The sequence below is a fragment of the Misgurnus anguillicaudatus genome, chromosome 11 (assembly GCF_027580225.2).
Source record: "Misgurnus anguillicaudatus chromosome 11, ASM2758022v2, whole genome shotgun sequence".
Lineage (NCBI taxonomy): Eukaryota > Metazoa > Chordata > Actinopteri > Cypriniformes > Cobitidae > Misgurnus > Misgurnus anguillicaudatus.
This window is the reverse complement of record NC_073347.2, coordinates 34157494-34172973: the sequence shown is the minus strand read 5'-3', so window position 1 is coordinate 34172973 and position 15480 is coordinate 34157494. Positions and strand designations below refer to the sequence as shown.

Below are 15480 nucleotides of genomic sequence, written 5' to 3'. Positions count from 1 at the left end.
TGACTGTGCTGTATTTTATATAAACAAGCACCACATTAATGTCTCATACGTTATAAATGCTTTTATTAACCAGCTGTTTTTAATAATAATTTATTCAAATATTTAATAAAATCTCCCTTTAAATACAGCAGAATATTAGAAGATAAAAACAAGAATAATAAAGTTGCCTTTTCTCTGTGAACTTTTTTTAAACAAAAGATGAAGGAACTAATTTTATTTTATTAATTTTTTGTTTGATCTTCTATTTACAAAAAACGTTTGCCATTTTTATTTTTAAAGAGTGACTGCTATAATAAAACTGCATGTCCCCATAGCAACTGAAGAAAGTGAATTCTGTATTTTGGGAATGAATGATGTTTAGTCACATCATCCTATTTAAAGCCTAAAATACAAAACACACAGATCAGCCAGCTGTCACAGCTGTTATATAACATTATCCTTTAAATTCACCCAATCATGCAGTATTTCAGTTGTGACGGATGTCAGCGCCAACGCTCCCGGTACTTCCCATTTACCCGAATACTGACTACATTCCCCATCATGCACTGTGACCCGCTGATTACACACCAGCTGCAGCGTATCAGCGGGTCTATTTAACCTGGGACTCTGCCACCTGAACTTTGCGAAGTCTTGTTTGCCCTAGCAGCATTTCTGAGCGTTTTCCCTGTGTGTACCCGTGTTTGATTTCCTGGTGTTATTTTGGACTGTCTCTTGGTTTATTGATTCCTGCCGCCTGCCCCGAACTTGGACTGGATTACGATTACGACTGCTTCCTGCCTGCCCCGATCTTGGACTGAATATCGTTTATGACTGATAGCCGCCTGCCCCGAACCTGGTCTGTTATATGTTTATGATTACTTGGATGTGCCCTTTGTTTACTACTGTTTGCTGTTTGAGAACATCAATAAAGAGTTGCAAATGGAACCTAACCTGTCAGTCTCGTCACATCAGTCTTGCATTTTGATATAAATTTTTTTAGCCTTAATCGCTTAAAGCAACACTAAAGAGTTTTTTTTTACCTTAAAATAACATTTCCAAAAAAGTTTCAGTGGTTCATCCACTCGAAACAGGGTGAACGGCACTTTCACATTCGCTTGGCAGCCCTCTATCGGCCAAAACCGCACTAAAGAATTTTTTTTTTAAAGTTTGAGTGAAAATTACAAAAACTTGCTTTACAGCAGACCTACAATCCAATCAGAGCCAGCTTTGCTGCAGTAGGCTTAATTTTTTACAACAGTGGTAATGAACAATTCTGCTTCCAACCTGTAGGGGGAGCAAAGAGCAAAAACTCTTTAGTGTTGCTTTAACTTAACTGAGTTTACTTTAATATTTTGCATGTAAATTTTAATATATCACAACAAACTATACTGTATTGTTGGAAAGGTCTAAGACTGTAGTTTTCATATTTTAAAATCTTTTAGCAGAAATAATTCCGTAACAGTAATTTATTAGAGAGTATGCAGCAAACCGTTGACAGCTAGTGGCCGTTGTTAGCAAAACCACTTAAAGTGTGACACAAACCTCATTTTTTTGATAATTTTATTTATAAAATGTTTATATTTTATTGCATTATTTTATTTATTACAATAAAAATACACTGTTATAACTATTTTTTATTGAATATTTGACCTCCAGACACTTGTGAAAACTTTAAAATGTCTTCTTTAAAATAACACCAAGATTAGGCTTCTAAATAAAAAAAATCTAGAGTTATTTTAATTTAAAGGTGAGAATAGGAACAACCCTTTTAGACTGTGTGCCAGGCGCATAGACCATTTTTCCAGTCGTTAAACTAGCAAAAGTGGATTCAGACACACCTTAAGTGAACTTGTGCCATAGACCATGCGCTTTGATCATTAAAATAGGGCCCTAAATGCACTTTCCCATAATACACACAAGCAAAAGTTTGGCATTTTGTACCAACAGTAGTATGTTTTCAGTTTGAGTGAATTTGGTTGTGGCTTCTTCTCACTAGTTTTAATATCCAAACAAAAGCTGCAGTGCACCATAGGACTTATTATCATCTGTAACATCTAACAGATAACAATCTGAATGCTTATTGACCAATACAACTCATGACATCTTTAACAATAAATAAAATAATTCATTTCCTAATCTTGTATTCACATGTAAATTAAATTAGATATTTGAATATTAATGTTACATCAAAAAACTCAGATGTTTCATGTTGTTGTTGTTGTTTCTGAAGGTCATTTGATGTCTCGGGGCTGATAACAAACAGAATTTAAAAATACATCAAGGTACTGTAAAACAACAGAATTAAATATGCATCCTAAAATTCAGCCTACATGCTTGATTTGTAAAATACAACACACAACAGATCACATGAAAATTCATCTATCACATTCTTAAAAAAATAAAAGTGCTTCAAAAAGCCATAAAAGAATCTGAATGATTCCATCAAAAATCTTTAACATCCGAAAATGGTTCTTTTTACTGAAAAAAGGTTCTTTAGATTATAAAATGTTGTGAAATAAATGGTTCTTAAGGAACTAAAATGGTTCTTCTGTGGCTTTTAAAGCATTTTGAGACTGCATCTTACCTTTGTGATCGATTTCAAAATAATTTTTTAACATGTAATATAGCACGCCACGGATACGGATTGGTTTTAAATTTATCGCCTGTCATTTAGATTTTAAATTTATAAGGCCTGTATTTCCAAATAGCACTCATAAGACTCATGAGAAAACAGAACATTAAAAGAGTATCTATTATCAAAAAAAGTATAGTTTTCTCCAAAAAAGGAAAACGTGAATGACCCCAACCATCCAATGCCACCCATGTTTATGTCATTACAGATCAGCTTGTAAATATCTATAAATATCCCATTCCTTCCAGACTTCCAGACATCCCTTTGCAAACACTCATTGCTCCACATCTTTGTGACATATACAGAATGACATTTGCAATATTCCATGTTTACAGCATTTGGGCAGAAAAGTAATTGTACGTGTTAGTGCCATCATGTATGTGAATATCAGGCGTACATAAGATTCATTTCTGTACAGTGTATGCATGCTATTAACTACACTCACCTAAAGGAACACCATACTAATACTGTGTTTGACCTCCTTTCGCCTTCAGAACTGCCTTAATTCTACGTGGCATTGATTCAACAAGCTGCCGAAAGCATTCTTTAGAAATGTTGGCCCATATTGATAGGATAGCATCTTGGAGTTGATGGAGATTTGTGGGAACTCTCGTTCCACCACATCCTAAAGATGCTCTATTGGGTTGAGATCTGGTGACTGTGGGGGCCATTTTAGTACAGTGAACTCATTCTCATGTTCAAGAATCCAACTTGAAATGATTCAAGCTTTGTGACATGGTGCATTATCCTGCTGGAAGTAGCCATCAGAGGATGAGTACATGGTGGTCATAAAGGGATGGACATGGTTAGAAACAATGCTCAGGTAGGCTGTGGCATTTAAACGATGCAGAATGTTCTCATTCTGTTTACGCCAAATTCTGACTCTACCATTTGAATGTCTCAACAGAAATTGAGACTCATCAGACCAGGCAACATTTTTCCAGTCTTCAACTGTCCAATTTTGGTGATCTTGTGCAAATTGTAGCCTTTTTTCCTATTTGTAGTGGAGATCTACTGTCCGCCTCAAGGTTGTGCGTGTTGTGGCTTCACAAATGCTTTGCTGCATACCTCAGTTGTAACGAGTGATTATTTCAGTCAAAGTTGCTCTTCTATCAGCTTGAATAAACCCTAGAAATGGTTGTGCGTGGAAATCCCAGTAACTGAGCAGATTGTAAAATACTCAGACTCAAATTGCTTAAATCACCTTTCTTTCACATTCTGACATTCAGTTTGGAGTTCTGGGGTGCGTTCCACTCCAGTTTTAGACACGCACTCGCAAACTTCAGACTGTATGTGTGTTTCTGGGGTTTGAACCCATGATGCAATGCACTACTACAGAGCTATACAGAAGCTACATACTGTAAGAAATATAACAGATATAAAAATCCTTTTTTTTTATTTGAGGAACAGTCTTTACTGACTGAGAGTTGTGCTGCACATCTGCTTAGCAGTTTAAGCACTTTCTTTTTCAAAAATCCCTCTTTAAGTCCAAGTCTATAGTAAATCCTCTGCCTGGCTGCAGTCTGGAGAGAGATTGAGCTTTTGAGGACTGATGGCTGTTTCTCTCCGATAAAAATGCACCTTTTCACCGGAATGCTGCATGGGCTTGTTTTGGTTTCAGCTGTAATGCTACTTTACTCTAAATCTCGGTTTAGTTTACTTCTGCCTAATATTTTTCCAATTTGTGCCTATGTGTGTGTACACCACCCTCTTCAGCTTATAGTTTTATCTACACTCTTAGAAAGGATTTACACATCTTTGTGCGTTAAGCTTTTAACACATTATGTGTCATTTTGTGCTGATTTTGTGTTAAAAGTAACACAAAATGTACACTGAAAAAAATTATTAATTTAATTTACTAAGTTTTTTAAGGTAAGTGGTTGCAATCAATTTATTAAAGCTACATTTAAACAAAAACAATTAGTAAAATAAAATAGAATAAAAAACTTTTGTTTAAATGTAGCTTAAAGGAATAGTCTACCCTTTTGCCATATTAAACTATGTTATTACCTCAACTTAGACGAATTAATACATATCTATCTTTTATCAATGCATGCACTGGTACCATATGAATGGGGCGAGGCTAAATGCTAACACATTCACAACGCGCTGTACAGTGCACGCATTGAAAAAAGATAGGTATGTATTCATTTGTCTAGGTTGAGGTAATAACATAGTTTAATATGGCAAAAGGGTAGACTATTCCTTTAAATCAGTGGTTCTCAAACTGGGGGCTGCGAGATGGTGCCGGGGGGCCCCAGTTTTATAAAATACATTAATTTATCATGAATCCTCTGTAATTAAACCTAACAAAATTAGGCTACTAACCACTACTTTGTATAATTTAATGTTTTTTTTTTATTAAAATGTTAAGTTTTAGCACTGTTTTTGGCATACATTTTCTTTGGGGGGCCGCAAAGGAATGCACCGCACACAAGGGGGGCCGCACGTTGAAAAAGTTTGAGAACCACTGCTTTAAATAAATTGATTGCAACCACTTACCTTAAAAACATTTAGTAAATTGAATGAATCGTTTTTTCAGTGTATTTATGAATTTTCGTGGATTTTAATTTTAAAAAGATCAAAAGCATTGACTTTTTTAGTGAGTGCAGCTTCATTATGCTGATCCTGTAGCTCAATTGGTGAAGCACTGTACGTTAGCAAAGCAAAGATCATGGGTTTCATCCTAAAGTACTCGCCACATGATCTCACGGAAAGTCGTGTTATGGTCACGAAAAATTCGATTAATTTATTTGTGTCCATGGCACGAAATTCGGCTTTATTCGTGCCTTGGGCACAGGTGTCTTTTTCATGTCACTTGCACAAATTTCTATGAATCGTTTTTTGTGTCCGTGGCATAACTTTTTTTCATGTCATTTTAGGGATTGTTTTCTCTTTTTCCCCCTGTTTTTAAATCGTTGTCGCTTGGGGTGGGTTATAGATGTACTTTTATGTATTGGTTTCTAAATGTTTTTCTTCCGCTTTTAAAACTGTTCTCGTCTGGAGTTGGGGTTTGAGTTAGGATGTCTAAAAATGTAACAAATTTTTCTTGACTTTGATACGACTTTCCGTGAGATCAATCACACATACTGATGAAAAAATTGGACTGCAGATTAAAGTCTCATTGGATAAAAGTGTCTGTCAAATGCATAAATGTATAAGATGTTAATTTTATTCAACTTCTACCACTTCTATCACTGTACATAAACAAGTTAGCCTTAATTTTTAGTGATGCATTTTGATGAGTTATATGGCTGATATGATTTTCTCCATCACTAAACTGTAAAAAAAGCATGTTAAAAAAAACTTGTTTTGACATAACTTATAAACACAAGTTGAAATGGTTTCATTTGTTAAGTTAAAGTAACATAAAAATCTATGTTGATTTGACAAAAATGCTGCATTTTTTACAGTGTTACAGTCTTTCTTATGTCAAACTCTTTTAAGGTTTACTGCATCACCGTGCTCCACAATTCTGTGTGTAATTTGTGAAACTAGGTTTCGGGGAAGCTGATTGGACTCTCGTGGCAATTATATTATTTCAGATTCAAAGAGTGTTTATGCAAAACACAAACCTAGGAAATATCCAACAGAGACATTCACAAATCACAATGTGACAAATTTGGATATTGTGAAGCAGGAATGAGATTTGAGAACTAGTGTAGATAGCAAGTTTTCCATTTAAAGCCACATTCAATGTCAATCTGTTAAAGCTTTCTTAAACTCTTAAAGGAAAACACCCCAGTTTTTCAATATTTTACTATGTTTTTACCTCAAGTACTCAGACAAATTAATACATACCTGTCTTTTTCAATGCGTGCACTTAATCTTTGTACAGCGTATTGTGAATGTGTAAGCATTTAGCCTAGACCCATTCATTCTTTAGGATTCAAACAGGTGATTTTTGTGAAGTGGATAAAAATGAGAACTATATTGTATGGCAGAAGAGCACTTAGTTTGCAGCACTTCGCTTGCTTGCTTTGCAGTGCACAGTGACATCATCACTCCTGACCACTCCCCCTCTCGCTCAAACTTTGTCAATATTACTGCGCCCAAGGTCGAAGTGCTGTAAACTACGTGCTCTTCCATCCAGCCCTCAGGCTAAAATGAGTTTGACACCCCTGAATTAAGAGGGTTTTGCTGTGATAGTAATTACCAATGAAAAAAATGCATTCCCAATCTGAGCTCTGTCACTAACCTCGCGATAACTTTCACGAGGTTAGTGTTTGAGGTCAGATGATGAGTGACAACGAAAAAAACAGACAGATGGACGTGTATATATATATATATATATATATATATATATAATGTAGTAGGGGATAGGCTACTGGAGCTTGGTTGGGTTGGTGGGACTGCTCGCGGTGGAAAATTTCCCTTATTTTTCAATCCAAAACTTGACAGGTATGACTGTACATGGTATGAGCAACCTCAGTCAGAATATTTCTTCTTTGTTAGTGCAGAAAGGACAGGTCACCCAACGGGTCCATGCAAATTCCTCATTATTATGCTCTCCGACAGATCGGAAGTCAGCAGAATCCCAACAGGCTGAGCAGGAAAATCATTTCCACAGTGCCTTCAGAGGGGACTGAATCTGACAGAAGCTCGGTATGGATTACCATCCTAATGTCAAGACGTCTTCTGCATCCTAATGGTGCTCTGTTGCAGATCCTAGTGTAATTATGAAAGGGTTCAATCTTTGATGTTGCGCTGGGAGGAAAGAAAACAAATGAATGACAAGGATGAGAATGTCAAACAGTAAGACAAAAATAGATCAGGGACTCATGCATTAAATAACATCTGCATATGAACATATTAATCAAATTCTGTCAGAAACTATTGACATGTACTGTACATGTTAAGACAGACAGGATAATTCGTTTTTTATTTGTGCATTTAGTTTTGCATTCTGAAAAAAAGTTAACCCTTGTGCATTGTTTAAATTCACTTTCGGTTTCGTTATGTTCGGGATAAAAACATCCACTAAATTAAGCTACTGTAAAAATGTATCAGAAAAATATTTTTTTGCATAATTAACCTCAGTCCTGACCAAAACTATTAAATGTTTACAAAAATTTCAGGATTATAACTCTTTACTTGCCAAGTTTATAAATGATGTCACTGATTTGGGGATTTTTTTACCTTTTATCACAGTCTTGGGCATGTCAAAGATTAGTAACACACAAACACACACACAATAATATGCTGTTATACTCCATATAACTCCATATACAAGCCAGAAACTAAGTTTTGTTTTTGCACACGCCTATCTAAATGGTTAATGGGGACATTTCACAAGACTTTTTTAGCATGTAAAATAAATCTTTGGTGTCCCCATAGTACGTATGTGAAGTTCTAGTTCAAAATACCATATATATAATTTATAATAACATGTTAAATTTGCCGCTTTGTAGGTGTGAGCAAAAAATTGCAGTTTTTGGGTGTGTCCTTTAAAATGCAAATGAGTTGATCTCTGCACTAAATGGCAATGCCGTGGTTGGATAGTGCAGATTAAGGGGCGGTATTATCCCCTTCTGACATCACAAGAGGAGCCAAATTTCAATGAACAATTTTTTTCATGTGCTTGCAGAGAATGGTTTACCAAAACTAAGTTACTGGGTTGATCTTTTTACATTTTCTAGGTTGATAGAAGCTCTGGAAACCCAATTATAGCACTTAAACGTGGGAAAAGTCTGATTTTCCACTTTAATGGTGCCACCTGGTAATCAACAGTAATATTCCCCAACAGGGAAAACCACCAACAATCAAGAATGCATGATTATATGGTGTCATGGCTTTGCAATCAAAAAATGTTGTTATAATGGAAGGGAAAAAACATTAAAAAGAGGGAGAAAAAAATAAAATCTGACACAAAAACTAAAAATGCATCAAAGCCAATGTTATTCCTAATCTTCGACATGCACAAGACTATATGTATATATGTATATTAAAAATCGGCCATTTTGTGTGTGTGACATAATTTATGAACTTGGCAATTAAAGAGTTAAAATCCAGTTTTGATAAGGACTGAGGTTTATTAACTGATTTATGCAAAACAAATTGATGAAAGGGTGTTGAATTTGACCATGGTGTATTGTTGAGTTTTTTAAAAATTTAAAGGCACACCGCAGAACTTTTTGGCCACTAGGGAGTGCTAGACATGTATTTTTCACGTCTAGCGCCCCTAGAGGCCACAAGCGCCGCAGGCAACTGTCGCAAAGGAAAAGAAGACAACTCTTTAGGTCACAAAGTGTGCCTTCCAGCATGTCATATCATATGAATAAAATTTCATGGGTTTTATTTTATTTTAAACGCCAAAAGATCGCATATATATATGCAAGCAATATAACATTACTTACTAGTCCAAAACCATGAGGGCCAAGTCAGCATCAGTCAGAAACCTCCTCTCCTCCTTTAGTTCACGCCAGCGAGCGAACGCTGGCCCAATATTGATCCTCATCCTTCTTCTTCTTTCATTATTCTGTCACTCCCCCGTTTTCTCTTTCTGGTCTCCTCCGACAAAACTTGGGTTTTCTTTTCTTAGTTGTTGCTTTGGCCAGGACAAAAAAATCAGGAAGTGGAGGAAGTGACATATGCCGTAGGCTAAAGCAAATTTTTGTAGTTCTTGTTGTGCTCGGGTTACTACCCGAAACCCCAAGTTTAAAAGTATGCGTACAGACCACATCAGGCTATGGTAGACGTGTCATCCAACCTATTTTCATAAGGCTTTCATGTTTTACAGTGCAACATAACATAAGGGTTAAGATAGCTTTTATATGTGTGCGTGTGTTTATATCTCCACGAATAAATATAGTAGCACATCATGCTAGTTACATGAGTAATCAGAGAAATATCATAAGATGACGGTTCACCTGAACACAAAGCCCATGACTGTGAATCTCTTCTGCTGTTTGCCTGACATTTACTTGACTTTTACAAAAAAAATTTATGCGCCAGAGGTGCTGCTGGATATCATGACCCTCTCGCACCATAATCCTGTGCTCTAACGTGTATGCTTTTATCATCCTCATGTGTGCCAACCTACATCACTGTGTGCATCTTCGCAAACAAAACAAATTTCGGTTTTCAGGTCACGGATCTGTCAGTCTTAAAGGATCCGCCCACCCAGGACCTGTTAGCGTGTTCAAAAATAGCCGTGGCGCAGAGGAAAGGAATGCATTTGAAAGGTCTTGCAAAAGCAAACCTATAAGTGCAATAAAGTTCATTCAAAAGATACACCTCATGTCGGTGTCTAAAGTTGAGAACTGAATTAGTTTTGATCTGTGGAGATTTTGTCACCCAACACTCTTTGTGAATTTGCTCCTCAGGTATTCAGCATGGATCATTCCAGTCATCTGCTCCATTGTTGGGAATGTAAACAAGTTCCTGTCAGTCTGTGATGTTTAATATGCTTTTCATTTAACAGAGGGTTAGTGGAGCATCCCTGTGGAATAGACACGCTTCAATAGCACATCGTGTCAGGGTAGATAAGAGGACAGAAACACTTTAATCCTGCACAAACACAAAGACGAGCAGTGGAAGTGTATGTGTTGTGTTAAAACAAAATTGTCATATTTTTAGATATGAAAACAATAAGGAAGCTCTGAAATGTGTATGCATCCACACAAGCGATGCTATTTCATTCAGAATAAATAAAACACAGTGATGCACTTCGAAAAAGAAATTGCTGTAAATTTCCAAAACTCTGTGGTCCACAGTGTCATAAGGCATTGAAGGGTTAATCACAACAGCACAGAGTGCTTTGACCTGTCGGGACATTGTGTGCGGATGGGGTTGACGCAGGTGCTAATGGATGCAATGAGACATGTGCTGGATTGACACCATCCCTGAGGATCCTGTAAAGGATTTTCATGTTAGCCGAGCAGATACAGAGGTGAGAGAAGAATAAAAAATGAGATCGGGTGACATCCTGAGCAAATGTTACTCAGAAGGATATCAAACAAACCTGATAGGAAGTCAAATGGTGCTACATTGTTTCATAGTTGTATGTGCATAGACTGTAAACTGATTTGGAGAAAGTACTTGAAAGGGAGAGTTCACCTAAATATGCTCTTTGCTTTTCATTGTGTCAGCGTTCGACGAAAAAAGTCAAAGTAGCTCATCCACCAGATTTCATGGCAACAACTATTTATTTTCTGTTTCAAAAAAGACATGATAACAACCTTTCGTGTTTTATTTACTCTGTATTGAAGAGCTGGCTGACATTCACCCACACTATTACAAAAGTAGACACAAGGACACCATACTCTTAAAAACAAGCATGACCTCAAGAAAAAAGAAAAATGTCTCTATTTAAATCCATGTGCCCAAGAAATTGTGTCAAAAACACAAGCAAAAAGTTCATATTAGTACCTTAAAGATACATACTGGTACCAAATGTATATACAGTATATACCTAAATGCTACCTTTTATTAAAAGTATACCCCAGTGACAGCTTGGGAGCATTTTTTTCCTCACAGTATACTGCTTTTGAAAATCTGGAGCTTTGTGCGTGTACAGTATATACAGGGCTCCAGACTAACTTTTTTCACTAGGAGCACAGTGGCCCCCAACTGAAAATTTTAGGGGCGCAACCAGAAAATTTAGGGGCACACATCTTAAATCAACATGCTAACCAAATATTCACATTTCTACTAATTTCCACTGTATTACTAATAAATACTTTAATTATAGATGCAGAAAAATGTGCTGTTTCAAATTCAGTGTCATATCACAAAAAAAAGGTCAAATTTGCTGGTCGCACATGTGCAACTGGATGTAACATTTGGTGGCAGTCTGGAGCCCTGATATATCATTGAACTATTTCTTTAAAGGGCACCTATTATTCCCATTTTTACAAGATGTAATATAAGTCTCAGGTGTGCCTGTGTGTGTCTATGAAGTTTCAGCTAATAATACCCCAGAGATCATTTATTATAGCATGTCCAAAATGCACCTATATGGGTGGAAGCAAAAACGCTGTTTTCATGCCTGTACCTTTAAATGCAAATGAGCTACAGCACTTCATTCTCTTACCAACAGACAGTAAGCGCTTTTGGTTAAAAATAGATCTGATTTCTGTGAGTATAGTCTGAGACAATAGTATCTTTAGCTGCATTAGGGGCGGGAAACACCAAAACTTTTTTACGCGTCTGAAAACGCCTGAAGGACGCCAAATGCCAGCTTTTTTTCAGCTGAGTGCCAGCTTTCTTCAGCTAAGCGCTTTGGTAGCTCTGATAAGTCAGTTGTGAGACGGTTGGTTGCTGTGATACTTGTCCCGCCCCTCATTCACTGTGATTGGACGGCTGCGTGAGAACTGATATTGATGAGCGGAGCTTTTTACCCAAAGTTGAATATTTTTCAAATCTTGGCGCTCAGCGCTGAGCGCGGAAAAAATGCCGGGTGTCAGTTTTCAGCGCGGAAGAAACCCGCTAGCTGCTGGCTTATTTGAAAAACTCAGAGCTTCCATTGGAAACAATTGAAAACATGCGCCGGCCGTGGGCGTAAAACCTTTGGTGTGCACGCCCCCTTATCTGAAAAACGCCAAGCTTCCATTGGAAACAATTGAAAACACTGCCAAAACACATTTAAATCCAAAAGTGTATTTTGTATAATATGTGCCTCAAAGGAAAACCCCACCATTTTTCAATATTTTGTTCTTACCTCAACTTAGACAAATTAATACCTATCTTTTCTCAATGCTTCACCTTAATCAATGAACAACGCGTTGTGAATGTGCTAGCATTTAGCCTAGCCCCGATCCAAACAGGGATGAATTTAGAAGCCACCAAACACTTCCATGTTTTCCCTATTTATAGACTTATAGTTTTATAGAGTTACATATATAGAGAGTAGTTACATATGGTGGCAAAAATCAAACGTGATGATTTCACAATATAGTTCTTATTTTTATCAGCTTTTAATATCGGCACGGTTTATTGTGTCTCACCATACAGGGATAAATTTAGTGGCTTCTAAATTCATCCCTGTTTGGATCCTAAGGAATGAATGGGGCTAGGCTAAATGCTAACACATTCACGACGTGCTGTACAACGATTAAGGGGAAGCACTGAGAAAAGATATGTATGTATTTATTAATCTAAGTTGAGGTAAGAACATAGTAAAATATTGAAAAACTGTGGGGTTTTCCTTTAAGGTTTTAGTAGTGACACCAAAGTTGCAAAGTGTTAGACATTTGGCTATATAAAAGCACAATGTGTAATTTTTACTGCTAGATTTTGCTAAAATTCAACATTTGCAAAGCTTGATGATGCTGTGGCAGAGCGTGGAAGAATGGGAATTGTGGTCTTCACCCTTCCGTTTCAATATATATCAATATTTTAAAGCAAAACTCTTAAATTTAAAGTTAAAATTTTAAAGGATCTTGCTATAATATCTTGCACTAGCCCAGTGGTTTTCAAACTGGGGGCCGCGGGATGGTGCCAGAGGGGGCCCCAGTTTTATGACATTTTATGAAATACATTAATTTATCATGAATTCTGTGTAATTAAACCTAAAAACATAAGGCTAACTAAAAGCACTACTTTTTGTATAATTTAATGTTTTTTTTTTTATTAAAATGTTGAGTTTTAGAACAGTTTTTAGTCACAAATTTTCTTTGGGGGGCCGCGAAGGAATGCACCGTACACAAGGGGGGGCCGCACGCTGAAAAAGTTTGGGAACCACTACACTAGCCTACTGCAAGATGAATCAGTAGTTTGGCACACTACAGCATGTCAGCAACAAATCAACAGTTATCAAAGACTAAATCTCTGAAAAGTGGTCACGTTTTATCCTTGACCTAAGAAATAAAACGTGACCACTTTTACTTTTAGTAAAAGAGGTCACTTTTAGTAAAAGTTCATCAACAGATAAGAAATGGATTCAGGGTAGACAAATTTAGCTCCGATGGGATGGTAGAGATAAACCTCATGGTTGGCTGATAACCGCCTCTGTTTCCCTTCACATTTGATTTGAAATATTTAAGCAGACAAGCTGAGAAAATTGCCTGAGGCAAGGGTTATATTTTGCATTGTATTGTCGTGTTAGGTGACAGCTATTTGCTTATTCAAATTACAACCCATTTCATCAGTCATGGTGCTGATGCAATGCATTTCAGTCCATTTTATAAAGACATATCGACTGTATAAGCAGACGGTAAACCGTGAAGGGTTTTATTTATTCAGTGTCCTACTAAAAACCCAATCTAAAGGAGGGAATAAATTGAAAACCCGGGAGCTCTGCATGCCTTAAGGTTGTTGTGATCGCTCAGTGTGAGAAATAAAGTGTCTAGACACAAGTGAATGTAAAAATCAAACCACATATCTAATCTAACAGTATTAAAGGTGCCAAAAATGCATTGAAATAAAATGTTAAATTGTTCTCTGATATCTACATAGAAGGTTTGTCCTTGTCCATGTACAAACCCCCAGAATGGAATTGGCTATTATTAATTTATCTGAAAGGGTCATGAATAATACTGTTGAGCTCTGCTCTGATTGGCTGCTCCTTCAGTAGCTTTGTGTGTGTGTAAACAGACTTTGGGACCTATTTTAATGATCTAAGCCCATTAGTTTTACAGAATGTTCACAAAATGATTTTAAGTAAAATAGAAAAAAAATTCCTTTTCACCATAGGGTTTTCACAGACTGGGTCATAATGTTCAAATAAGAATTAAACAAATGTTGTGCTTGAATACAGACAGCATTCATACTTTTGTGCCAAACAACTCCTTTGAAACCAGCTTTGATCTTAGATCTGATCTGAAGGCCATAATCTAACAGTAAAAGTCTGGAGGAGAAAAAAGAAGGAGGCTAGTGCGCAGTTTTACCAATAGAGATCTAAACTTCAGGTATATGTGCTGTAGAAACAATGTCTTATTAAGAGACGGACTGACAGAGAGAGAAAGAGAGAGAGAATATAGATGCATGGATGTAATGACCCAGTTTCCCGAGATGTGACTCACATGAGGGGAAGAAAGTCTTCTCTAGGTAATCACAGAAAACACAGCGAAATTCAGCCTTTAAAGAGCTTCACATGAGGACAAGCATCTGTTACTGACATATAAAAAGTCACATGCAGTTTGTTTATTTTACAATGAAACCAGGTGCTCTTTTCTACATAACAGAAGCAGATGGTAGCTGGAGATGTCCAAGCTTCCAAAATAATGAAAGATCCCATAAAGTAGTCCACGTGACTTATATAACACTAAAGCATTGTGTTACTAACAGATGGAAAATGCAGTATTTGCTCAATTAAAAATAATCAAACATGCTGCACAACCAAAGATACATTTCAGAGCTAATGCCACTTGACTTCACTGACGTCAAACTGTTTCTGAGATTTGAGAGCTGTAGTGGACTGTTTTGGTTTCTTTGGTGCTCATGATTTCAGATACATTTTACAAGCTTGGAAATAAATCAAATCTTTTTATGTAGCTCTAGTGGATCTATAAATGTCAGAAAATATAATTTCTTATAAGATTATGTCTAAATTTATAAATTAATGATGAAAACAGTATCTTGGTTTAAATATTTAAAATAATCAGGAAAATATTATTCCTGCTTTTGTGACGCAACAGATCTACATTATAAGAAATCTTTTATTCCCCAGGAAAGAGCTACAGAAGAAACACTAATTAAATTTTCATAATTCGTTTTACATCTTGCTGCCTGTGTTTTTATATAGAATGAAGAAAAACACAAAAAACACCGTAGGGAAGAGCACACAGTCAGCCGTCCTCAAAGGGGACATATCATGAAAATCTGACTTTTCTCATGTTTAAGAGCTATAATTGGGTCTCCAGTGCTTACATGAACCTAGAAAATGTGAATAAAACAACCCAGTAACTTAGTTTTGGTAAACCATTCTC

At 36.5% G+C, this 15480-nt stretch overlaps 1 protein-coding gene across 1 annotated transcript in view; it reads left to right on the top strand.

Moving 5' to 3' along the window:
* The first annotated feature begins 10370 nt into the window (after positions 1 to 10370).
* opn3 (opsin 3) overlaps positions 10371 to 15480 on the top strand; it is a 29821-nt gene continuing 24711 nt past the window's right edge. Inside the window, exon 1 of the mRNA XM_055171244.2 lies at positions 10371 to 10502. Coding sequence (XP_055027219.2) covers positions 10480 to 10502 — 23 coding nt within the window. The 5' untranslated portion in view covers positions 10371 to 10479. The remainder of the gene's footprint in view (positions 10503 to 15480) is intronic.